This window comes from Trachypithecus francoisi, unplaced genomic scaffold (genome assembly GCF_009764315.1).
Source record: "Trachypithecus francoisi isolate TF-2019V2 unplaced genomic scaffold, Tfra_2.0 Lachesis_group17, whole genome shotgun sequence".
NCBI lineage: Eukaryota > Metazoa > Chordata > Mammalia > Primates > Cercopithecidae > Trachypithecus > Trachypithecus francoisi.
The window spans coordinates 75,863,291-75,891,182 of NW_022681462.1; the positions used below are offsets into that span (position 1 = coordinate 75,863,291).

Consider the following 27,892-nt stretch of genomic DNA (forward strand, 5'->3'; position numbering starts at 1 on the left):
GACGGAGTCTCGCTCTGTCACCCAGGCTGGAGGGCAGTGGCGTGATCTCAGCTCACTGCAAGCTCCGCCTCCCCGGGTTCAAGTGATTTCCTGCCTCAGCCTCCCCAGTGGCTGGGACTACAAGCGCCCGCCACCACAACCCGGCTAATTTTTTCATATTTTTAGTAGAGACGGGGTTTCACCATGTTAGCCAGGATGGTCTCAATCTCCTGACCCTGTGATCCAACCCCCTCAGCCTCCCAAAGTGCTGGAATTACAGATGTGAGTCACCGCGCCTGGCCTCTTGTTGTTTGTTAACGAGACAGAGTCTCTTTAAAACTGTCTCTTTTAAAGACACAGAGTCTTAGGCTGGAGTGCAGTGGCACAAACATAGCTCACTACAGCCCTGAACTGAACTCCTGGACACAAGTGATCCTCCAACCTCAGCCTCCCAAGCAGTTGGAACTACAGAAGTGTTCCACAACACCCAGCTAATTCTGTTATTTTTTTTGTAGAGACATGGTCTCCCTAAAGTATCCAGGCTGGTCTCAAATTCCTGGGCTTAAGTGATCCTCCTGCCTTGGCCTCCCTAAGTGCTGGGATTACAACTGTGAGCCACTGCACCAGCCAATGGGCTAATTATTAAATAAATACTAAATCCCATACAACTATACAAGAAGGGCAAGTAAAAAGGGAAAGCAAAGTAGTCAATCTAATTCACATAATATGGAATCTAATTCATACAACATGGGACGAAATGCTATATATATTTCAATCCAAGGGCCAGGTACAATTTATATATATATACACACATATATATGTATGTATATATATTTTCAAAACCTGAACTGAAATATACCTGAAAACTAGTATGAATATGTGTGAACATTTACTTTATAGATGCAAATTTATTACACATTTTAGAAGATTACAAATAATCAGCTTCTAACATTTCCTAGAATCAGAGGATTCTAGGAAACCCATTATTGGACCTCTCTGCAAAGATAGAATATAATGAACAATAACTCACCAGAAAAAAAAATATCAAGGCATCACTTAACAGAGACTCTTAGAAAATTACACCAAATTAAAAGAAAGATGACAAGTTGCTAGAAAAATGGTCCATGTTCAATCCTTAATTTAGGGAAATAATTTCACTGATTCTAATATTAGCCAGTCTCCAAACTTACCTATCTGTAACTGGAAATCTGACAAATTTTGAATAAAATATTCATATATATATATATATATAGTTTTCTGGCTTAATTTTAGTTCAAATGTTCAGAATACTTGAAGATAACAAAGGAATAATCAATCTTCAGATTCTAAATGACAGTTACTTTAATGTACTTCAAAATGTACTTGAATTCTTAAATTAGGCCAAGTGCAGTGGCTTACACCTGTAATCACAATACTTTAGAAGGTTAAGGCAGGCAAACTGCCTGAGCCCAGAAGTTTGAAACCAGCCTGGACAACATAGTGAAATCTCATCTCTACAAAAAATAAACAGAATTAGCTGGGCATGGTGGAACATGCCTGTAATCCCAGCTACTTGAGGGGCTGAGGTGGGAGAACTGCTTAGGCCTGGGAGGCTGAGGCTACAGTGATCACGCCACTGCACTCCACCTTGGGTGGCAGAGCAAGACCCTGTCCCAAATAAATACATAAATAAAGTTAAATAAGCATGCTTTATTTAAACCGACATATAGGTATTAGATTTCTTAAGATTCTTTTAGCAGTGGTAAAACAGTGATAAGCCAGTCTATACCACTCAGTTTAAGTTTCCCATTAAATAACATATTAAATAACATCTAGCTAAAATCATTTTTCTTAACTTCCCTCTAATTCAGCAAAGCTTTTTATAATGTCCCATTCTTATGCCTCTGTATTGTGTTAATCCTTACACTTTATACCCTCCTCTTTTCCTACATAAAACTATGACTATTTTTCTTGACTAATTCTTCCTCTACCTGTGCAACTTAATCAGTTCTTTAATGCACAGATATTCAAGTTGCAATGCACTACTTGTAATGCTGCTTCTGTAATTATCTAGTATATGGATAATTTGTACCCCAACTAAAATGAGAATTTTGAAACTGTAAACAAACTTCTTTTATTGCATTACCCTAAGCATCTACTACTGTGTTATGAATGCAGATGTCAAACACTGGAAATAAACATGCATCAAAATAGAACACTTGTCAAAAACCCAATCTGAAGAATATTGTCTATTTGTTGATTTTATTAAAAAATTATGGCCTAGCGTAGTGTCTCACACCTATAATCTCAACACTTTGGGGAGGATGAGGTATGTAGATCACTTGAGCAGGAACTTGAGACAAGTCTGGGCAACACCAGAAATCATGTCTCTGCAAAAAAAAAAAAAAAAAAAATTAGGTTGGTGCAGAAGTTAGCCAGCCCAGTGGCACACACCTGTAGTCTCAACTACTCAGGGAAGCTGTGGTGGGTGGATTACCTGTGCCTGGGAAGGCGGAGGCTGCAGTGAGTGGTGATAGTGCCACTGTACTCCAGCCTGGGCAACAGAGTGAGACCCTGTCTCAAAAACAAAAAATAAAAATAATTGCTTTTAAAAAAAGTTGTATCTAATCTGAAAGAAAATACTCAGTTGTTAATTGCTTAAACAATTTTTTCCTGGCCAGGCACGCCTGTAATCCCAGCACTTTGGGAGGCCAATGCAGGCAGATCACCTGAGGTCAGGAGTTTGAGACCAGCCTGGGCAACATGGTGAAACCCCATCTCTACTAAAAATACAAAAATTAGCCAGGTATGATGGTGCACACCTGTAATCCCAGCTACTCAAGGAGGCTGAGGCACAAGAATCACTTGAACCTGACAGACGGAGGTTGCAGTGAGCTGACATTGTGGCACTGCAGTCCAGTCTGGGCAAACAAGCATACTTGCATACAAGCAAGCATGCAACCAAGTTGCATAAAGTAAGTTTCTGAACAAGTAAAACAAAAGCGATAACTTTGCTGAAGGCTACAAAGGCATACTGAGAAAAGTACTTTTCTACATTCTTTTTTTTACCTGATGATAAAATCCAGCTTGAGCCATGGGATCTGGTTGTGCCCACCTATAGCCTACATGAGGCCATGAGGTAAATGTCTCCCGTCTGTTAGCTTCACTATACATCAGTGATCTAAAAGTAAACATACTTTATGTAATTCAAGTTAGGCATCAAATCACAGTGAAACTTCTATTTAACAATGCAGAAAATAATTTTACTGGGTTATCAACAAAAACTGCAAATGGTCTGATGATCAAGTTCAATATTTTACTTTAAACTAAAAATGATAATTTTTAGTAATTTCCCTTAAACAGAAAGGGAACGAGAAAACCTGATTGGTGGCTGCAGCTGATAAACAATTCTAGGGGTAGATTACATACGTTTTCATATTAAAATACATCAGCTCACCAAGACTCAAAGTATAACAGAAAGTACTAGAGTAATATATATATATATATTTTTTTTTTTTTTTTTTTTTTTTTTGAGACGGAGTCTTGCTCTGTCGCCCAGGTTGGAGTGCAGTGGCGCAATCTCGGCTCATTGCAAGCTCCGCCTCCCGGGTTCACGCCATTCTCCTGCCTCAGCTTCCCGAGTAGCTGGGACTACAGGCGCCCGCCACCACGCCCGGCTAATTTTTTTTGTATTTTTCAGTAGAGACGGGGTTTCACCATGTTAGCCAGGATGGTCTCGATCTCCTGACCTCGTGATCCACCCATCTCGGCCTCCCAAAGTGCTGAGATTACAGGCGTGAGCCACTGCACCCGGCCCAGAGTAATTTTTTAAAGGACCATAGTAAACTTTAGAAGAGTCCAAAAGATTTTAAGTAAGAATCTTAAAAGAATTAAAAGAATTTTAAGAAAGGATAAGCCAAGTTTATCAATCCTAACACAAAATTACAACTGATAACAAAGAAAAAGTGGTAAAGGTCATGACAAAGAGAACAGGAAAATACTCTTCTAAATTCTTCCCTTAAATTAGCACATGATTTTCTATAAAATTGCTAGTAACTTCAGGTTCACTTATAGTTGTATTCAGGTTTTTAAACAAATAGCTGTTGGGTTAGAAAAGCTTTCTCAGTTTCACGTTATATATGTCTTTAGGATCAGTCTTAGAACAGAAGACCTATCTCATTTCATTATACTACCCAACAAAACAGCAGTAGCATCCAATAGACCTAACTCAAACCTTCCACAGACCTAAGTTCATCAAAGCCTTCATAGGCTCCTAGATTCATTTTTAATGAAACAAACACCACAGTCTATATCAAAATTAATATTTGGGGACATTTTAACACCTCTAAAAATATTGAATATCCTATCTAATGGCTGCATTTCCTAAAATAGAACATTTACCACAGCTTGCACTGATTTCTTTAGAAACACTGCAACTGTTTGCAAAGAAAATAGCTCTGCAGAGCTGACTCTTTTACAATCTCAAAATAGGCATAGATCTCAGACAAGAAGCACTTGTTCTAATTACGTATTTTTCCTTTTTTCCCACCTCAGACACACCCCAAAGAATATTTAAATGACAGCCATAGGACATATCACCAGATAATCTGATTAAAAATGATAGTCTGCATTTTGCCCAAGAGATTACTCCCACAGAATATAAAAATTCTCCCCAATTGTTAATACAACTAATAAAAGTTATATATGTAACAACAAAATCACTTAACAAAAAGATGGCAAGTGATTCAGCAAAAATCAGTTTACCAAAAGATAAATTAATAAATATTGCTACTGAACTAGAAGAGCCATACTAAAAATAATAGAAGTTTAAAATGAATTCATTCAGTAGTGCCTTTGGTAACATCAGCACATACTATTTATAAATGTACTTCAGAAAGATGCTTAGGAAATTATAACTCACATCCAATGGAAATGTAAAAATATAAATACTACAGCTGGGCACAGTGGCTCATACCTGTAATCCCAGCACTCCGGGAGGCCAAGACGGGTAGCTCACCTTGAGGTCAGGAGTTCGAGACCAGCCTGGCCAACATGGTGAAACCCTGTCTCTACTAAAAATACAAAAAATTAGCCAGGCATGCCAGGTGCAGTGGCTCATGCCTGTAATCCCAGCACTTTGGGAGGCCAAGGCAGGCAGATCATGAGGTCAGGAGATCGACACCATCCTGGCTAACATGGCAAAACCCTATCTCTACTAAAAATACAAAAACTTAGCTGGGCATGGTGGCAGGCGCCTGTAGTCACAGCTACTCGGGAGGCTGAGGCAGGAGAATGGCGTGAACATGGGAGGCGGAGCTTGCAGTGAGCCGAGATCAGCCCCACTGTACTCCAGCCTGGGCGACAGAGCAAGACTCTGTCTCAAAACATAAAAAAAAAAAAGAAAATTTGGCCGGGCACAGTGGCTCATGCCTATAATCCCAGAACTTTGGGAGGCCAAGGCGGACAGATCACCTGAGGTAGGGAGTTCGAGACCAGCCTGACCATGGAGAAACCCTGTCTCTACTAAAAATACAAAATTAGCGGGGCATGGTGGCACATGCCTATAATCCCAGATACTAGGGAGGCTGAGGAAGGAGAATCACTTGAACTTGGGAGGCAGAGGTTGCAGTGAGCCGAAATCATGCCATTGCACTCCAGCCTGGGCAACAAGAGGGAAACTCCATCTCAAAAAAAAGAAAAAAAAAAAAATTAGCTGGGCATGGTGGTGGACACTTATAATTCCAGCTACTCAAGAGGCTGAAGCGGGAGAATCTCTTGAACCTGGGAGGCGGAGGTTTCAGTGAACCGAGATCGCGCCATTACACTCCAGCCTGGGCAACAAGAGTGACACTCCGTCTCAAAAATAAATAAATAAATACTAAATGAGAAGGCAAACAAAAATCTAATCAAAATTGCTGGGTGTTATATTTCAGTATTGCATTTCTAAACCTTGGTACTTTTAGTAAGAATCTCAATGCCATTTCAAATAGCAAATCATTTAAGTTTTTAAATGAATGTGTTACTGGCTTTTTAATTAAACAAAATAGGCATTCAAAAAAACTCTAACAAAGAAAATGATGGTTTAGGTATGATTTTTGTAATACTGTTTAAATCTAGTGCAAGCAGCATAAAAAAATGTTAACTCAAAATTATTCCTATTATTTTTTAAACTCTTTTTTGTTTTTTTCATTGTAAAATGATAGCACTTTCCTTATACTCACCTTTGGGCATGATAAGTTAGGCAAAATTTATCTCAAAGGTCACGAAATGTCATCAATGGAAAAACAGTTATTATTCACTGAATAATTATAATAATTTTAAATTAACTAAAATATTTACTAAGCAAATACTAAACTGGAATTTTCAAAACGTGGCTTTATAACCCCTTCAAATACCTTTAGTGTACTAAAATATAGTGTTTAAAAATAGCAATTCAAGCAGTAGTTTACTTTAAATCTGGTTTTCAAATTCTAATTCATATTGAATTTTTTTTATTTCAAAATTAGGCTAGAAATTCTGAAATTTTTAAAAATCATAACCAGATTTTCTAGTTATTCCTTTTTTTTTTTTTTTGAGACGGAGTCTCGCTCTGTCCCCCATGCTGGAGTGCAGTGGCCAGATCTCAGCTCACTGCAAGCTCCGCCTCCCGGGTTCACACCATTCTCCTGCCTCAGCCTCCTGAGTAGCTGGGACTACAGGCGCCTGCCACCGCGCCCGGCTAATTTTTTGTATTTTTAGTAGAGACGGGGTTTCACCGTGGTCTCGATCTCCTGACCTCGTGATCTGCCCGCCTCGGCCTCCCAAAGTGCTGGGATTACAGGCGTGAGCCACCGTGCCCGGCCAGTTATTCTTGTTTAATGCAAAAACTAATCAATTCTATCTCACTGCCACCTTTCTTTGTAAGCAAGGTTCATACCTGTCTACAGAACGGCCTGGCCCCACTCCGAGTTCTGGACGTGCACTAGGTAAGAGGTAAGACAATCTGTCCATCACTGAGGACGCCACAGGTAAGGCAGCAACATTTTGATTTATTTTCTTGAGTTCATTTACAATGGCACTGGCAATGGACTTCAACACATGATGAGGAAGATGAAATGTAACTGTGGCCCACTGAAAGAAAATGGGAGTATAAGCAAAGGAAAATGTACTCAACAGTTTTAACCAAAATCATAACTTAACCATTATCAAATAAAGAACTACTCACCAGTTTCAAGTCAGTTTTCTTCATTAGTTTATCATTTAAAGCAGAAGCTTGCAGTTATAAAAAAAATAATAAAATATCTTACAAGAGCCGAGATATGGAACCAATCTAAGTATCCATCAATAGGCGATTGGGTAAAGAAAATGTGCAGTAAAGGCCAGGTGCAGTGGCTCACGCCTGTAATCCCAACACTCTGGGAAGCTTAGGAGGAACTAGTTTTAGTGATCTGGTGATGCAGTTACTAATCATGTATTGTATACTTCTTTTTTCTTTTTTCTTTTTTTTTTTAGACAGAGTCTCACTCTGTCTCCAGGATGGAATAGTGAGGGGCAATCTCGGTTCACTGCAACCTCTGGCTCCTGGGTTCAAGTGATTCTCCTGCCTCAGCCTCCATGAGTAGCTGGGATTACAGGAGTGTGCCACCACGCCCGGCTAATTTTTTTGTATTTTTAGTAGAGACGGGGTTTCACCAGGTTGGTCAGGCTGGTCTCGAACTCCTGACCTGATGATCTGCCCGCCTCGGCCTCCCAAAGTGCTAGGATTACAGGCATGAGCCACCGCCCCCTGACCCATGTATTGTAAATTTCAAAATTGCTAAAAGAATAGTATACATTCTCACTACAAAGAAATGGTAAGTAGGTGAGTTGATAGATATGTTCATTAGCTTAATTTAATCTTTCTATAATATATACATATATTACAACATCACATTATACTCCATAAATAAATACAATTATTTGTCAATGAAAATTTTTTAATTTTTTAAATGAAACCTCCACTAACTACCCTGGAAAAGACAATATAGAACCAGACAGTAACACACGTTCTTATATATATATATATCACCAAAAATTAATGACAACTAAAATCATCTGTCATTTTTCCTATTCATCCAGCACAATGTCAAGCACAGAGTAGGCACTCAAATACCTCCATCCATAAGAATATATTTAGACAATTACCATTACTGGAGTATATGAGGATTTAGTTCAGCATAGCAAATACATGTTTTTCTTGCTATTGTCACCATAATCCAGCAATAGCAACTAAAAACATGGCCTTATAGTCACACATCTGGATGCTGAGCCCAGCTTCGCCATCAACAATATTCGATAAATGTTAGCCATGATTATTTAATATTACAAAAATTACTGAAGTTAGACCACAAAAATGCTAAGTACTATTCTCCCAGAGAAATAAGTCTATAATGTAATTTCATCTTTATATCCTGTCCCCAGTTCACCCATGAATGATTGCTACTCTTGTTTAGTACACTCAAGGCAGACTAGTATATTATTATTTATCTATACAATACTGGAAAAACTTGTGGCCAAAAACATGACTTGAATTGCTAAAAAAAGGAAAAAAAAACAAAGAGATAGAGAGAATAAAAACTTCTAGACCTAATTAATCTGTTCACAGATCACAGCTTTTTATTTAAAGGGAGGATGACACCCCTTGAGAAAGGATCCTATGATACCCCAACTATATACAGTACTGTAAATCATACTCCAAACCTTCCCTCAAAAAGACCTATGGGCATTCACTACAGTGACTGTGCATGGGGGAAAAGACCTTTCAGGCATTACAAAAAAGTGGCACTGAACTGACCTAAAACATCACTGTGGTCCACGAAAGAGGGCACGTAGGATGGTCAAGCGATTAATAAAGTTTTGGCCCAAAGCTGTCTCAGAGAGTTCTATGGGTCTGTAAATCCTTATTGTCTAATAGTTACTTCCCCAGTCCCTGAATGCATACTATAAAACAGGCAACTGAAAACAATCCCCAAATTAGCTCTCTGCTCTTCTCTGTGGACCAGTAATACAGAAAACACCAAGTATAAGTCCCTACAACTTTCCTTCTCTACAAAGATAATAAACTAAAGCAATGCTACATTCCTGAAGAAATTTTTTAGATTAATGCCACTGTGAAAGATTTGAGGCTGGGCATAGTGCCTTCATACCTACAGTCCTAGCAGTTTGTGGAACTGCAGATGGAGGTTCGTTTGAGCCTAAAAGCCTGAGACCATCCTGGTCAACACAGCAAGATCTCATCTCTGCTAAAAAAACAAATAGCCAGGCGTAATGGCATGCACCTGTCATCCCAGCTACTCAGGAGGCTGAGGTGGGAAAATCACTTGAGCCCAGGAGGGCAAGGCTACAGTAAGCCAAAATCACACCACTGTACTCCAGCCTGAGTGAGAGAGAAAGACCCTGTCTTGGGAAGAAAGAAAAAGAGAGAGACTTAAAAGATACAAAGGTAACCAAATGACCTTGTCCCCTTTACTGGCCTGTTGTAAATGGATCTTGAAGAATGACTGTGGCTGGTAAACTATCAGGTGGTGACTTCAATTGCAGCTGATTTTCCAGATGAGGTATCTTTATTAAAGCAAATCAACAAATCCCCTGATATCTAGTAGGCAGTTACAGTTCTTTCCAATATGTTTCTATCTTTAGTTTTAAGGACTATCCAAAAAGTCCACTTTCACCTGGCAGGAACAATAATAAATCTTCCCAATCTTTCCCTAAGACCACATCTCACGTTCTAGAAATCCTGATCATCATAACATCCTGCAGATCAACATACTGGTCCACTACATCATGACAGCACACTGATTGGTCCAGATGAAGAGGAAACAGCAAGGAAATTAAATGCCTTAGTAAGGTGCAAACTAGAGAACAAGAGTCCCCAGAAAAACTCAAGATTCTGTAGCCGTGGTTAAGTTTCAGAGGTCCAGAGGTCTGGTTAGGTCAGTTCCCTCCAAACTGAAAGACAAGTTGCTCCAACTTGTAACACCAATCACAGAAACAAATGCCACAATACTTAGTGGGCCTACTTGGATTTGGGAGCCAATATCCAGCACACTTCAATGTGTGCTCTAATCCAAGTATCAAGAAATATATAAGGGTGCCAATTTTGAGTAAGGTGCAGAACAAGAAACTCTGCAACAAGACCAGACTGTACTGCAAGATGCTCTGCTACTTTTACCTTAAGAGCACTTTCAATGACACTGACACTAGAAGTCCATGGCAAATAATGATGCTGTAAGGAGCCTGTGGCAACCTAACTGGGACAATCACACAGCAGAATACTAGGATCTTGGAGCAAAGCCATACTCTCTCATGCAAATGACCATTCTCCTTTTGACAAACAACTTCTAGTTTCTTACTAGTCCCAGATAGAGATTAATATCTATCTACAAAACTAATGTCTACGAATTCAGAGCTGTCCAGATGTTATCTGACACACCAACCATAATATTGAGCACAAGCAACAAGTATCCTTCATCAAGTGTTTTATAAGAGATCCGTCTTGACAAAGTCCAAAAGGAAAAACTGAAGAAACAAGTGGCTCAGAATTCAATATCTACTCCCACTATAATGTCTCCTCCTTGTCCTACATCAATAGCTTCATGGGGAACTCCTTATGATGAAATAATATGAGGGGAAAACACTCTTGGTCCTGATTTACAGATGGTTCTGCATGATATGCTGGTACTACCCCGAAGTGGATGGCTACAGAATTACAGCCCCAATCACAAGGACAGTGGTGACGGTAAATCTTCTCAATAGCTAGAACTTCAGTCAGTATATGTGAGTATTCTTGTATGGATTTAGTTGGCCAGAAGTAAAGATCCTCACTAATTAATGGAGAGTTGCTAATTTGTTAGCTAGATGGTCAGGCACTTGGAAGAAACAGGACTAGAAGACTAGCACCAAGGAGGTCAAAAACAAAGGTCTATGAATAGAACTCCCAGAGGGCAAAAATATTTATGAAATATATCAATGCACACCAAAAGGCATCCATTTCAGAGGAAATGGAAGAAATTATACACATTATATACCTGACGGTAAGCCTCTCTCCAAGGACACTCCAGTGCTTGCTCAACGGACCTGTGTGCAAACTACTATGGCAAAAGATATGGAGGCTATGCACAGGCCCAAAAATGTAAACTTCCCTGTACAAATACTAACCAGGCTACAGCTGTTGCTGACTGCCTAATCTGTCAAACAGCAGTTAACAAAGTTGGGTGGCCAATATCACGCCACTTCCCAGGGGGAATAGCCAGCTATCTGATGGTAGGTTGATTATACGGGATTCCTAGTCATGGACTAGGCAGCAATTTGTCTTCAACATAACAAATATATATTCTAGGTATGCATTTACCTGTTCTGTCCATAGGCTTCTGCTGTAATATTATATAGTCCATTGCCTGTGAACTGACAGAATGTCATGGTATTGTAGAAAACTTTGCTTCTGATCAAGAAAAGTATTTCAAAGCAAAAAAAAAAAAAATTTTCCCACTGATCTTACTGTGCATTATCCTGATGAAGCTGGCCTGGCAGAAAAGCTCAGTGGTCTACTAAAGACTCATTTTCAACACTAACTGCAAGAGACATGCTGAAAGGTTATAGGGTTCTACCTTACAAGATAAAGCATATGCTCTGAATCAACCAAAAATGTATGACAGTTTCTCTAAGCATGCCCACTATTATAGTTAACAAACCCATTCACAGATTTTTTTTTTTTAAGCTTTCAGCTCTACAGGTCTTACTCCCAAGGGAGGAATGTTCCTGCAGGGGTACAACAACACTTCCATTGAAGTTGGTGTTGAGATTGCTACCCAGCAACTTTGAGGTCCTCTTGCCACTGAATAAATAGGCAAAGAAGTACGTTATTCTACTAGTTTGTATGACTGGAACTGACAAGGGGAAAACTGGATTGACGCTAAATAACAGAGGCAAGGGGAACTTATGCAGAACCCAGGAGATTCTCTAGGATGCCCCTTAATACTTCCAAGTTCAATAGTAAAGGTGAAGTAACGATTATAACTTAAAATACAGCACCAGCCAGGCTTGGTGGCTCACACCTGTAATCCCAGCACTTTGGGAGGCCGAGGCAGTGGATCACCTGAGGTCAGGAGTTCGAGACCAGCCTGGCCAACATGGTGAAACCCCGTCTCTACTAAAAATACAAAAAATTAGCCAGGTGTGGTGGTGGGCGCCTAAAGCCCAGCTACTCGGGAGGCTGAGGCAGGAGAATGGCTTGAAACCAGGAGGCAGAGGTTGCAGTGAGCTGAGATCATGCCACTGCATTCCAGCCTGGGTGACAAAGTGAGACTCCATCTCAAAAAATAAAATAAAATAAAAACACAGCACCACGGAGGATTCAGATTCTTCAAGAGTAAAGATGGGTTGCTCCACTACGTAAAGAATCCTGACCAGCTGAGGTGCTGAATGATGATAGAGCTGATAAGAAACAGGTAATAGAAAAAAAAAGAAATTATATATCTTCTTGACAATTATACATCCTCTTGACCAATATATCCTCTTGACCATTATAAACTGAGGACTAGGCCGGGCGCAGTGGCTCACACCTATAATCCCACCACTTTGGGAGGCCAAGGTGGGCAGATCACAAGGTCAAGAGTTCAAGACCAGCCTGACCAATATGGTGAAACCCCATCTCTACTAAAAATACAAAAGTTAGCCAGGTGTGGTGGCATGTGCCTATAATCCCAGCTACTCAGGAGGCTGAGGCAGGAGAACCACCTGAACCCAGCAGGCAGAGGATGCAGTGAGCCGAGATCACACCACTGCACTCCAGCCTGGGTGACAGAGAGAGACTCTGTCTAAAAAACAAACAAACAAAAAAATTAAATTAAAAAATTAAATAAACTGAGGACTAGGCTATGCGTGGTGGCTCATACCTGTAATCCCAGTATTTTGGGAGGCAAAGTTGGGTTGACCACGAGGTCAGGAGTTCAAGACCAGCCTGACCAACATGGTCAAACCCCACGTCTATTAAAAATGCAAAAATTAGCCAGGCATGGTGGCACGCGTCTGTAATCCCAGTTACTCAGGAGGCTGGGGCAGAAGAATTGCTTGAACCCACGGGGCAGAAGTTGCAGTGAGCCAAGACTGTGCCACTGCACTCCGGCCTGGGCAACAGAGCAGGATCCTGTCTCCAAAAACAAAAATAAATTTTTTAAAAAGCATAACAGTTTTGTTACATGAAAGTTCAAATATATAAAGTATGAATGGAGATGCTAATTAGCCAACAGGGTAGACTGTGCCAGTTAATTAAACTGTTGTCTCTGAGTTCCAAATCTACCCTTTAATTCTCTGCTCTATCAGGTTGGGGCTAGGATTCTGCATACTATATTTCCTCTTTTCAACCAGTTTCCTGGCTTTTAGGTTCTCCCAGCAGCAGCACAGGAAGGAAACTGGAAAGAAAGATGAAGAAGAAAGACTTGCTCCTTCTTATTTGCTGGCCACTGCCGTCAGCACTGTTTCAGCAAAGGACCTGACGCGGTAGTTGATTCTTCCAGTCTTCAACATTTTGTTTTGGTTTGGTTGTTTTAGCATTCTGAGATCCAGTTTCATAGATCTCCCTCAGAGGTACTACCAACAGTTAAGTAGCATCTCTCTTCAGAGATCTGAGTCCCAGTTTTGCAAGGTCCTCGTCCACGCTCCTGAGCTACCAACTGGGTAGCAGTTCCTAGTACCAGATCCACGGGGCCTATTCTCTAAGTTTCTAGGTTCTGATAACCCCTAATCTTTGTTCCTCCAGACCTAGGTGAAAACTGCTTCCTATAGTTATCTCTGTTATCTCAGGATTTCCTTTTCACTTTTTCAGTTTTCAAACACCAGTTAATTTCTTATAATACATTATCTCTGTTGAAATTCATAGTACAGTTTCTGTTTTCCTAAATAAAATGTCCCATCAATAAAGTAAGGTGTAATAAAATCATGATAAATCTACAAAAAAAAAAACTCAATGCAAATATTAAGAAGAACACAGATGATCTCTGAGGGTATGAGAAGATATCCAAGATAAATTCTTGAGTGAAAAAAAGCCAGATGGCCAGGCTCGGTAGCTCATGCCTGTAATCCCAGAGCTTTGGGAGGCCGAGGCAGGGGAATCACGACGTTAGGAGCTCGAGACAAGCTGGCCAACGTAGTGAAACTCCACTTCTACTAAAAATACAAAAATTAGCCGGGCATGGCAGCGTGTGCCTGTAATCCCAGCTACTCAGGAGGCTGAGGAAGAATAGCGTGCACCCACGAGGCGGAGGTTGCAGTGAACTGAGATCACACCACAGCACTCCAGCCTAGGTTACAGAGCCAGACCCTGTCTCAAAACCAAAAAAAAAAAAAAAAAAAGCCAGGTGCAGTGGCTCACGCCAGTAATCCCAGCACTCTGGAGGCCGAGGCGGGCAGATCACCTGAGGTCAGGAGTTCGCAACCTGCCTGACCAACATGGTGAAACTCGTCTCTGCTGAAAAATACAAAATTAGCCTGGCGTGGTAGCACACACCTGTAATCCTAGTTACTCAGGAGGCTGAGGCAGGAGAATCACTTGAACCCGGGAAGCAGAGGTTGCAGTGAATCGAGATGGTGCCATTGCACTGCAGCCTGGGAAACAAGAGTGAAACCCTGTCTCAAAGAAAAAATAGGCCGGGCGCGGTGGCTCACGCCTGTAATCCCAGCACTTTGGGAGGCCGAGACGGGCGGATCTCGAGGTCAGGAGATCGAGACCATCTTGGCTAACATGGTGAAACCCTGTTTCTACTAAAAAAATACAAAAAAAAAAAAAAAAAAACAACTAGCCGGGCAAGGTGGCAGGCGCCTGTAGTCCCAGCTACTCGGGAGGCTGAGGCAGGAGAATGGCGTGAACCTGGGAGGCGGAGCTTGCAGTGAGCTGAGATCGGGCCACTGCCGGCCACTGCACTCCAGCCTGGGCGACAGAGCGAGACTCCATCTCAAAAAAAAAAAAAGAAAAAGAAAAAATAAAAGAAAAAAAGCAAGGTATATCACAACACAATATTAATATATTTTAGTATAGTTACAACTGTACTTGAGAAGAATCTTTGTAAATGCCCAAGTTACTTATAGGAAAATGGCTTTTACCTTCTACCTTACACCCTTCAATATGGAAGTTTTATATGTAGTATAACTTAGAAAAGGTCTTAAAAGAAAAATATGGAGGAAATTAATAAAAATGTATCCAAGGATTTAATTGAAAGCACCCTCTCTCATATACATCCCAGTATGCCAAAAAATTTCAGAGAAAGCACAAAATGGCTCAATTTCCAAAGACAGAGTCCATTCTTATCCAAGCATCCAAGCTCACAACCTAACAAGGAAGCTTCTTTCATCAGCCTCTTGACCAATCCAGGTCTATCAGGCACTAAGGAAGATTTAAGGAAGCATCAGAAAACACAATAAGCAAAATAGTCCCCACAAACTGAAACTAAGCTTCGATTATTAAGTTTCAAAGTTTCAACTTTTTTTTTTTTTTTTTTTGGCAAAAGAGTCTCACTCTATCCCCCCCCGCTGGAGTGCAGTGGCGCAATCTCTGCAATCTCGGCTCACTGCAACCTCAGCCTCCCGGGTTCAAGTGATTCTCATACCTCAGCCTCCAAGTAGCTGGGATTACAGGTGCCTGCCACCACGCCTGGCTAATTTTAGTATTTTTAGTAGAGACGGGGTTTCATCATGTTGGCAAGGCTGATCTCAAAACTCCTGACCTCAGGTGATGTGCCCACCTCGGCCTCCCAAAGTGCTGGGATTACAGGCGTAAGCCACCATGCCCGGCCAGTTTCTACTTTAAGATGAATTATAAGCACATTTTGCTTTTTAAAAGAAAAACCTAGAATTAGAACATTTCCAAAAGGAGAGGAAACAGCAAAAGAATGGAGGTGTCCACTGTAATATAACCCCAAAAGAGGCAGTCTATTAACTTCTTACCTTGGCAACTTTGTGGTTTGCTGCAGTCTCATGAGATGTATTTTTTAAACCATCTTTGAGCTGTGTGATGAACAAATCATAACCCTCCGTACTAGAAATATCTACCTTTTCTAAACATGCTGATAAGAGCTGCTGTGCCTAAAAAATAAAAAATAAAAATAAAAAAAACAGAAAATTCAACACAAGAACAACAAAAAATTAAATTTAGATCCTCAGATAATTTAATATGCAATGATTATGATAGGTACTATACTAAACTTACCTTTTAACAAATCTAATTAAACAATAATTTAAAAGGCTGTTATAAAATTAAATGAGATAAAGCAATGTATTCAGTGCAGCAGTACTACATGGTGAAGTTTAAATACAAAGTAGTTATTATAAACTAAATCAAGATAGAAAAATGGACAAGCTGAAACCATAAGCAAAAATAATACAGGAAAAAATCTGAAGAGACAAACTTAAAGTCCTCCAATGAGCTTTAAATACTCAAGTTATACAAAGTCATAATAGAGCACACTAAGTCAGCAAGTAATATGAAAAAACCCTTTGCGTTGTTATCCACATATTCAATATGAACTTCTGTAATAAAGATATATGTTAATATAAGGTAAAGAGTATATCTACACTGAGCAAATCAAACCCAAGACCCCATACTTTAGGGAAGACAGTGACAAACTAATATGATGCAGTAAAGGAAGCCTGGAATGCTGGAAGATCTACAAACAATATTATCCTAACAACAGTTACAGCTGTGAGGAAAGTAAAAAAAAAAAAAAAAAACAGTAGATGTAACAGCAGACAGGGTGGAGGAAGGGATATAAGTTAAACACTTAGCATTTCACTGTAGTAGGAAAAACACTGACTTGAGAGTTAATAAGTGTTCAAGTATTTTATTGTAATTCTTTAATTCTTTGTTAAACCTGAACATAGTTTGATAGTGTTTTTCGCTGCTGATTTTATATCTTGATATCAGCTGGTTTACATTCCTTAAATTAGGAGGAAAAAATGTTCAATTTTTTCAAATGGTTTTTCAAAGTTTCTACCTGTTCAAATCAAGTAGAACTAATTAATTATCTATCCAAAGATTTTAGACATGCCTCCAGACCCAAATACTCTGATGAGAAAAAGATAGCTTCTCTGTTTGTAGAACTCAAACTTCCAGCAACATGCTTTCAATATTAACATATAATAGACTATGTTATATGACACTAAATGTAAAATCTAAGTGGATATACTTTATTGGACATACTTTTCTTATAACTTTCATAATAACTTAGCATGAACACAGAAATAATATATCACTTTATTAGAGAACACAACATAACCTTTTATGTTCTATTTAAGGTGATGCAAAATCTGGTAATTGTGAAAAATGTACTTTCAAACTGCAGGATATGAACCCACACAAAAAGAATTTAAGTTGGGCTAGACTTAAAAATTAAGAAAATTTAACACTACAGAAAAGTATATAGGGCTAAAACTTAAAACTCAAGTTATTGAAAGACATGATGCATAGCAAAAATTACTGGTTGTGTGGCCGGGCGTGGTGGCTCACGCCTGTAATCCCAGCACTTTGGGAGGCCAAGGCAGGCGGATCAATTGCAGTGAGGAATTCAAGACCAGTCTGGCCAATAAGGTGAAACCCGTCTCTACTAAAAATACAAAAATTAGCTGGGTGTGGTGGCGCATGCCTGTAATCCCAGCTACTAGGGAGGCTGAGGCAAGAGAATTACTTGAACCCGGGATATGAAGGTTGCAGTGAGCCAAGGTCGAGCCACTGTACTCTAGCCTGGGTGACAGAGCAAGACTCTGTCTCAAAGAAAAAAAAAAAAGATACTGGTGTTTACCAGTGTGTACTCCTCTCTCATTTTAAAATATTTAAAACAAAAAGGAAAGAACCACCTTTTTCCCCAGTCTCCCTCTCAGCTTGGTGTGGCCATGTGACTAAATTCTGTCTAATGGGGTAAACATGAGGTTATATGAGAGTATTTGAGTTGTGAAAGGCAGAAAGAGAACAAGAACAAATGAGTAGGAGAGGGGGCAGGGGGTTAAGGGACAGGGAAAAGGAAGGAGGGAAGAGTGAGATGCCACAGTGCTCTCCTCTAGCCTCCTGCCCTCTCTTTCCCTGTGACTGGGAAATAATGAGACCTAGAGCAGCTGTCTTAAAACTTCCAAGCTAACCCAAATGCTGAGGTTGGCAATGCTGGCCATACATTTAGCCCCAGACTGTTAATGGAAACAAGCTATCCTGTTTAAGCCATTGTTTTTTTGGGTCTCTGTTACAGCTGTTTAACCTGTGCTGATGCACCATTCACACCTAAAAACACCATTTCAACAAGAATTAATTATACAGAGAAAAGGTGAGTATTAATATTTAAATGAAGTTGTGGCCAATAATTAAATTCTGTTTTTATAGCAATACATACAATAACGTCCTTAAAGTTTGACGTAATTTCATTTAACATCTAATACGTCTAATATTACCTTAAGTAGAGGACCTCATTGATACTTATTTCAACTTACCTCTGTAACGGGTAATTCAAGCTGAACCACATCATCCTGCTTTGAAACTGGAGTTTGCAGAGCAGTGTCTAACAACAAGATTCCATTAAGGTCCTTCCTACATCCTACTGCATAATCATCCACAAATATAACTTTATCCACAGCAGAAATATACTGACATTTCACCTGTCCACCTGGTTTAGCTGTTAAAAGAACAAAAATTCAACACTTAAGAGTTTCAGGCCAATGGTCTATTAAAAATAAATGTTTACATAGCGACTAAACACAATATATTATCCTGAATTGGATCTTAAACTGGAAAAAACTTCTCTGAAGAACATCATTGGGCCAACTGGATTAAATTCAAGTATGTACCATAAATTAAATAAAAGTATCAATGTGAAACTATCAAAATCTGACAACCAAATGCTATTATAAAAGAACATCATTGTTCTGAGAAATAAACACAGAAACAGTATAGGGAAAATGAGCAAGATAAATGCAACCAACTCTCAAGGAGAATAAAAATATGTATGTGTATATATATACATATAAGGGAATAATCAGCAAATGTAGTAAAATGTTTAAAACTAGTAGAGCTGGGTAAAGGGTATATAGGGAAGTTCTTTGTAACATACTATTCTCGCAATCTTTCTGTAAGTGCAAAATTAAAGTGTTCAAAACAAAACTTTTAAAAATGAATTATTGGATGTCATTTTTTACAAAACTCAATAAGCATAAAGACAGCATGGACAGTTATTAGATACAGTAGTGCCCCTCCTTATCTGCAGTTTCACTTTGTGCAGTTTCAGTTACCCAGTCAATAGAAGTCCAAAAACAGGTAAGTACAGTACATAAGATATTCTCAAAGGTCCAAAAGTAGGTATAGTACAATAAGATATTCTGAGAGAGACCACATTCACATAACTTCTATTATATTATAATTGTCCTATTTTATTATTAGTTGTTAATCTCTCACTATGCCTACATTTTAAATTAAACTTTATTACGGGTATGCACAAGAAGAAAACCCAGCTAACCCTCGAACCATACAAGTTTGAACACCATGAGACCACTCATAATATAAATTTTTTTCAATATATTGATTTGTGACAATTTAAAAAACATGCAGACAAAACACGTAGCCTAGAAATATCTAAAAAATTAAGAAAATAGTATGTCAGTGATGCATAAAATATATGTAGATATTAGTCTATTTTATCATTCACTGACATAAAATATACATAAATCTACTATAAAGTTAAAATTATCAAAACTTACACGAATAGTATATGGCACCAGTCAAGAAAAACGTAAACAAATGTAAAAAATACAGTATTAAATCATAACTACATAAAATTAACTGTAGCATACATTATAAAACTGTGATAATTTTGTTCCTATTGCAGTGAGTTCAAGTATTACGAGTATCCACCATGTGACCCTAATCATATCCAGGTGAGCAGTTCATCTCTCAATTGTTAATTGGTAATCGCAGTAAAAAGTGATCTCTCCTTATTCTCATGTATTTTCATTGGGTTTAGTGTAATACCATAAACCCTGAATAACACTATGAGACCCATACGAGGTGCCACTAGTGATGCTGGAAGTGTTCCCAAAAGGCAGAGACAAGTCATATGATTACAAGAAAAAGCTGAATTGCAAAAAAAAAAAAAAAAAAAGAAAGAGAGAAAATACATTTACGGCACTATATGGCACTTATCAATACTGTAAATACATATCATCTGTTTACAAAATGAATCCTGTGTCTGAAATGGCACGTAACCACAGCTGGAGACCTCAGTCTATGGTACATACATATCAAGCAATTCAGCTTTTTCGGCCCGGCACGGTGGCTCACGCCTGTAATCCCAGCACTTTGGGAGGCCGAGGTGGGCGGATCACGAGGTCAGGAATTTTTTGGTTTTTTTTGTTTTGTTTTGTTTTGTTTAAGAGACAGGATCTCGCTACATTGCCCAGGGCGACTCAAATGCCTGGGGCTCAAGCAATCCTCCTGAGTGGCCAGGACTACAGGAGCACACCACTGTGCCTGGCATGTCAACATACTTAATGGTAAAAGACTGAATACTTTCCCATACAGATCAGGAAGAAAACAAGGATGTATGCTCTTACCATTCCTATTCAATACTATACTAAAAGATCTAGTCACTGCAATAAAAAATGAGGATATAAAAGGCAAACAAATCAAAAAGAAATAAAACTGTCCCTTTTTACAGAAATATGATTACCCATGTAGATAAAAATCAATCATACTTTTCTATACCAGCACAAATTAACCTAAAATCGAAATTTATTTTTTAAAATACCAGTTTACAATAGCTCTAAAACATACATATACACCTTCTGTGTATATGTATGCTGAAAAGTATAAAAGGCTGACTACACAAATCAAAAGCCTAAATAATACCATGTTCATGGACTGAACAAGTCAATCTGGTAAAAACGTCAACACTTCCCAAATGGATCTACAGATTTAATGGAATTTCAATCAAAATCCCAGGTGGGGTCAGCATGACAGCTCACACCCATAATACAACACTTCGGGAGGCTTATGCAGAAGGATCGCTTGGGCCAGGAGTTTGAGACCAGCCTAAGTGAGACCTCGTCTCTATCTTAAAATTTAAAAAATTTAGCCAGGCATAGGGGCACACACCTGTAGTTTCAGATACTCAGACACTGAGGTGGGAGATCACTTGAGCCCAGGAGTTCAAGGCTACAGTGAGCTATGATTGTGCCATATAAATAAACTGACTGAAATGTATTTGAAAAGGCAGTACCACAAGAAAGTGTGGTACTTGCAAAGGACAGACATATAGCTCAATGGAACAAAGTAGAGCCAAGAGATATGACTATATAAACATGGCCACTGGATTTTTTTAATTATGTAGTTTTTTAAATTGTGGTAAAATACACATAAAATTTACCATTTTATCATTTAAGTGTACGGTTGAGTGGTATTAAGTATATTCATGCTGTTGTTTATCCATCATTACCATCCATCTCAGAAGACCTTTCATCCTGCAAAACTGAAACTCTGTACCCTTTAAACAGTAACTGACTTTTATCCCCTCTCCCCAGAGCCTGGCAACCACTTTGCTACTTTCTGTCTTCATGAATTTGACTACTCAAAGTATCTCACATGAATGGAAGGAATCACATAGTATTTTTCCTTTTGTGACTGGCTTATTTCCCTTAGCATAATGTCCTGAAGGTTCCTCTACATTAGAGCCTATGTCAGAATTTCCTTCCTTTTATCCATTCAACTATCAACGGACAGGCACTTAGGTTGCTTTGGCCTTTTGGCTATTTCGAAGAGTGCTGCTATGAACACTGGCGTACAAATATCTCCTTGATTCCCTGCTTTCAATTCTTTGAGGTACATACCCAGAAACAGAACAGCGGTCATATGGTAATTCTATTTTTTCCTTAATTTTCTGAGGAAACTCCACCATTTCCCATAATGGCTGCACCATTTTATATTCCCACCAGCAGTGCACAAGAGTTCCAATTTCTCCACATCCTTACCAACACTTATTCTCTGTTGTATTTTGTATATGGTGTTAAAGTTCAACTTCATACCTTTTGCATGTGAGTATTCAGTCTTTCCAGCATCATTTGTTGAAAAGACTGTCGTTTCCCCCAATGAACGGTCTTGGCCTCCTTGTTGAAAATCATTTGACCATATATGCAATAGTTTATTTCTAGGCTCTCTATTCCATCAGTCTATATGTCTGTCTTTATGCTCGTACCTTACTATTTTGATTACTGTAGCTCCGTACTAAATTTTGAAATCAGAAAGTGTTAATCTTCCGTTCTTGGTCAAGATTATGTTGAACTATTTAGGGTCCCCTGAGATTCTATATGAATTTTAGAACAGTTTTTTTTTTTTTTCCACAAATAGAAAAAAAGTTGTTGGGATTTTGATAGGAACTGCAATGAGTCTGCAAATTGTTTGGGGCAGTACAGATATCTTAACAATATGAAGATAGTATGAAGTTCTGGCAAGGATGCAGAACAACTGGAACTCTCATACATTTCTAAAGGAAATACAAATGGTACAGCCACGCTGCTTTGACAGTTTCTTAAAAAGTTAAATACACACTTACCAAACGGCCCTGTAATCCTACTTCTGTGTATTTACCCTGAAGACATAAAAGCTAATGTTCACACAAAAATCTGTACTCAGAAGTTTATAGTCGCTCTATTTATAATCATCACACACTGAAAACACCCCAAATGTTTTTTTCTTTGTCTTTGTCTTTTTTTTGAGACAAGGTCTCACTGTGTCACTCAGGCTGAAGTATGGTAGCGAAATCACTGCTCACCACTCAGGTAATCACCCCATCTTAGCCTCCCAAGTAGCTGGGACCACAGGTGCACACCACCATGTCTGGCTAATTTTTTGTATTTTTTGTAGATACAGGGTTTTGCCATGTTGCCCAACCTGGTCTCAAGTGATATGCCCACCTCGGCCTCCCTAAGTGCTGGGATTACAGAATTAACAAGCCACCACACGCAGCCCCAAACTTACTTCGAAGAGTGACTGGCAGAACAAATAATTATACATCAATACAATGGAATACTATTCAGTAATAAAAAAGGAATGAACTACTAATACATGCAAAAACTTGAGAGAACCTCAAGGGCATTACGCTAAGTGCAAGTAGCTAGTATCAACAGGTTACATACTGAATGATTACATTTCAGTAACAATGTAGAAAACACAAAACTCCACAGTATGGAGAACAGATCAGTGGTCCCAAAAGATTAGTGGTACAGGGAAGATGCGACTATAAAGGGATACCACAGGGAATTTTTTTCAGGTGTTGAAACTGGTCTGTATCCTGATTGTCATGGTGGTTTACTTCAACCTATGCATGTGTGTGTAGCTGTATTACTAGTACACAAAAAAATAGGCAATTTTACTTTATAGTCTATAAAAAATAAAAATTTTAAAATGATACTGTAAAAGAATAAACACGCCGAGGCGCAATGGCTTCACACTTGTAATCCCAGCACTTTAGGAGGCCAAGACGTGTGAATCACTTGAGGTCAGGAGTTTGAGACCAGCCTGACCAACCTGGTGAAACCCTGACTCTACTAAAAATACAAAAATTAGCTGGGCGTGGTGGCAGACACCTGTAATCCCAGCTACTTGGGAGGCTGAGGCAGGAGAATCACTGGAACCCAGGAGGTGGAGGTTGCAGTGAGCCAATATCGTGCCACTGAACTCCAGCCTGGGCGGAAGAGTGAGACTCTGTCTCAAAAAAAAAAAAAAAAAAAAAAAACACAATAAACACATGGGGCAACAGCCTATTAACTATGCTATTAACTAAGGTGGGGGTAGTTCATAACACATCACTACGATCTAAATTCTATAAAAATATATTAAACAATAGAAGAGGCCAGGCACGTTTGCTCATGCCTGTAATCCCAGCACTTTGTGAGGCCGAGGCGGGCGGATTGACTGAGCTCAGGAGTTTGAGACCAGCCTGCGCAACACGGTGAAACCCCTGTATTTTGTCTCTACCAAAATACAAAAAATTAGCCGGGCATGGCAGCATGAACCTGTAGTCCCAGCTGCTTGGGAGGCTGAGGCAGGAGAATCGCTTGAACCCAGAAGGCAGAGGTTGCAGTGAGCCGTGACTGCACCACTGCACTCTAGCCTGGGCAACAGAGAGAGACTCTGTCCCCCCAAAAAAAAACAACAAAATAGAAGAAAGTAAAAAGAAATACCAAAATGTTAACAATGCCCATCTCTAGGTAATGAAATTACACGTGCTTGTTTTTCCCTTAGTCTATCTGACATCCTATATGGTATATCACTTTTAAAATTGAAAATTCCTTTTTTTTTTTTTTTGAGACAGGGTCTCACTCTGTCGCCCGGCTGGAGTACAATGGTGCGATCTCGGTTCACTGCAACTTCTGCCTCCCAGGCTCAAGCAATCCTTCCACCTCAGCCTCCCAAGTAGCTGGGACTACAGGTGTGTGACACCACGCCCGGCTAATTTCTGTATTTTTTGTAGAGACAGGGTTTTGCCATGTTGCCCAGGATGGTAAAATTGAAAATTTCGAAGGAAAGAAATTTTTTCAATTACCAATTCTAATACTTTAAGAAATAGTGTACAACCCTAAAAACCTTGCAAAAATGTTACAAGAAATACATTATCTTTTCAAACTGACAACACACTGTAAAACTCCATTTCCACTGAGATCTCATCAGACTTCAATGCTTAAAATAGCCTATTAAAATGTACTATATGCAAAGATCATTCAAAGTCAATAAAGAAGATATAAGCCTGTATCAGAACATCTCCTGTAACCCAAAAATATATATACCTACTATGTACCCACAAGAATTTTTAAATTTTTTAAAAAGATACAAAATTAATGTAAGGTTCTCACAAAGCTTTTGATAGATAATTAACCAAAAATGAAATCATTTAATAAGAGAAAAAATGTTAGTAACACTATAGTATTAAAAGCCAAAATGAGTCTTCCTGTAAAGCAGAACTCGCTGCAAAACAAGTTTGGGAAAGGTCAGTGGCTCCACCATGAAGAAACGATAACAAATGATAAAACACAATGCAAGGACAGTGTTGTTTCAGGCAAGAAAACCAACATCTACTTAAGCACAGAAGAGGTTCACCAAAAGATACAAAATTACTGGAATTAAGAGTTCCAAGTTATGATTCTCTTCATTCACATTAACCAAAAGTGTCATCAGACCACTCTTATTTTGCTATAATCTTTAGTATCTGATATCATTTGTTTTGAAAACATAATCACCACAAAAAATTTATCATAGATAAGGCTCAATCTCTAAAGACCTACTACTCCCTGTAAGATACTTGCTGTGGGGTTTTTTCATATACATTGTTCGATTTATCATAGTTAAATCTCTCAACGTCTTGGGACACATAAGTTATATTATTCCTTTAGGATGCTGACCTGGAGCATGTGCATGCACGCACACACTCTCTCTACATCTCTCTCTCTCTCTCTCTCTCTCTCTCTATATATATATATATATATATTTTTTTTTTTTTTTGTAAGAGAGAGGGTCTCACTATGTTGCCCAGGATAATCTCGAACTCCTGGTCTCAAGCAATCTTCTCACCTCAGTCTCCCAAGTAGCTAGGACTACAGGTGTGCAATCTGGCTAAACTGGCTATAGTTAAGTAAAATTTGAAGACTAACTTCCCAACGGATGTTGCGCAAGAGAACCCTTAACCATCTGTAAATCAATGGCGCCTGACGAGGTGGCTCATGCCTGTAATCCCAGCACTTTGGGAAGCTGAGGTGGGCGGATCACTTGAGGTCAGGAGTTCGAGACCAGCCTGGCCAATAAGGTGAAACCCTGTCTCTACTAAAAACACAAAAATTAGCCGAGCGTGGTAGCAGGTGCCCGTAGTCCCAGCTACTCGGGAGGCTGAAGCAGAAGAATTGCTTGAACCCGGGAGATGGAGACTGTAGCGAGCCAAGATCACACTACTGCACTCCAGCCTGAGTGACAGAGCCAGACTCCATCTCAAAAAAAAAAAAAAAAAAAAGAAAGAAAAATCAATTGCTACTGCTGCACAAAGGTGCCAATGTGAGAAGCAACTCAGCTACTAATCAATATAATAATCCTACAGTTTGGAACATGTGCCCTTGTGAATTTCTATTTAGAGCTCATATTTGAAATTACTGTTTTCTGTTTTAATATAGATGCCAGATATCTCCTGAATGGTAGTCACAGACATCTTCATCACTCCTCACAGAGCCTACATTTTGTTAGCCCAACTCGAATTCCATCCAAATATGAAAATCTATCTAGCTGTTTTTGTCTATTATATAACAAACAGAAATGTCCCTTGGATATCCGCACTGATGCTATCTTGCATCATGCAGATCTTTACTCAGACACCACCTCAAAGAGGCCTTCCCAAGAGCACCTAAAAGCACAAATTTAATATATCACCATCCTTATATCAGCTCTAATTTACCTTATGGCATTACTTACTATAGTATGTCAAGAGGTAATTAATGCCATAATGACACGGTGGCTCACGCCTGTAATCCCAGCACTTTGGGGGGCCAAGGAGGGCAGGTCACTTGAGGTCAGATGTTCCAGACCAGCCTGGCCAACATGGTCATGAAACCTTGTCTCTATTAAAAGTACTAAAATTAGCTAGGCATGGTGGTACACACCTGTAATCCCAGATGCTAGGCAGGCTGATGAAGGAGAATCACTTGAACCCAGGAGGCAGAGGTTGAAGTGAGCCGAGATCACACCACTGCACTCCAGCCTGGGAGACAGAGTGAGACTCCATTTCAAAAGGGGGCGGGGGGAGAGGAAGCTCTCATTTATCCCAAACACACCAAATAAACTTCTCTAAAGTCTAGGGAGTTTGAACTCCTGTTTTTTTATTTTTTTATTTTTATTTTTATTTTCATTTTTTGGTGTGGGGGACAGTCTCTCACTATGTTACCCAGGCTGGAGTGCAATGGTGTGATCTCCGCTCACTGCAACCTCTGCCGCCTGGGTTCCAGCGATTCTTCTGCCTCAGCCTCCTGAGTAGCTGGGATTACAGGGGCGCACTACCACACCTGGCTAATTTTTTGTATTTTTAGTAAAGATGGGGGGGGGGTTCACCATGCTGGCTAGGCTGGTCTCGAACTCCCGACCTTGAGATCCATCTACCTTGGCCTCCCAAAGTGTTGGGATTATAGGCATGAGCCATCATGCCTGGCCAGGGAGTTTGAACTTCTAAACCTAACTGCACATTAGAACCAGCTGGCATAGTTCGAAGAAGAAGGAAAAAAAAAAAAAACAGTATGCCTGGGCTGCACTCCAGGCCACTTAAGTCAGAATACTGGGGCCCAAGCAAGGTATTTTCTTAAAAGCTCCCCTGATAATCCTACATGAACAACAAAAGTTGAGAACCACTGCCCTGTGCCATCTCCCAGTCTTCCTGTCTCTCCTACTTCATAAATCAAAGTACATAAACAAATTTAGATTTAAATTCCTGGTGCCCGCAATAAATCTTGAAGAAGACATTCCCATCTTTCCCACTCAAAAATTCATTTCCTCTAAAGAGTAAGCATAGTATTTACCTCCTCTAAGACACATCCCTGATTTAACATACTCAAACTTGATGATAATTACTTTTTGGGGGGAAGGGAGGGCAGTGGGAAGACAGAGTCTCACTCTTCTCGCCCAGACTGGAGTGCAGTGCTGTGATCTCGACTGACTGCAACCTCCACCTCCCAGGTTCCAGCGATTCTCCTGCCTCAGCCTCCCAAGTAGCTGGAATTACAAGTGTACACCACCACACCCGGCTAATTTTTGTATTTTTAGTAGAGACGGGGTTTCATCATATTGACAAGGCTGGTCTCAAACTCCTGACCTCAACTGATCTGCCTGCCCTGGCCCCCCAAGTGCTGGGATTACAGGCGAGAGCCATGATCA

At 39.5% G+C, this 27,892-nt stretch overlaps 1 protein-coding gene and 1 long non-coding RNA gene across 13 annotated transcripts in view; one reads left to right on the top strand and one right to left on the bottom strand.

Annotated features, from left to right (window-relative positions):
• On the top strand, positions 1-26,860 carry LOC117062496. The gene is made up of 3 exons (XR_004428402.1): positions 1-36; positions 12,350-12,353; positions 26,743-26,860. It is a non-coding gene; the product is annotated as an uncharacterized LOC117062496 (long non-coding RNA).
• BIRC6 (baculoviral IAP repeat containing 6) overlaps positions 1-27,892 on the bottom strand; it is a 262,265-nt gene that overhangs the window by 223,260 nt on the left and 11,113 nt on the right. For all 12 annotated transcript variants that reach the window (XR_004428401.1, XM_033176091.1, XM_033176090.1 and 9 more), the window contains exons 2-5: positions 18,439-18,620; positions 15,913-16,050; positions 6,875-7,068; positions 3,028-3,139 (exon numbers count right to left, since the gene is read on the bottom strand). Coding sequence is in view for 11 of the 12 variants with exons in the window: in XM_033176091.1 (XP_033031982.1) it covers positions 3,028-3,139; positions 6,875-7,068; positions 15,913-16,050; positions 18,439-18,620 (626 nt within the window). In the remaining variant the exon portion in view is untranslated. The remainder of the gene's footprint in view (positions 1-3,027; positions 3,140-6,874; positions 7,069-15,912; positions 16,051-18,438; positions 18,621-27,892) is intronic.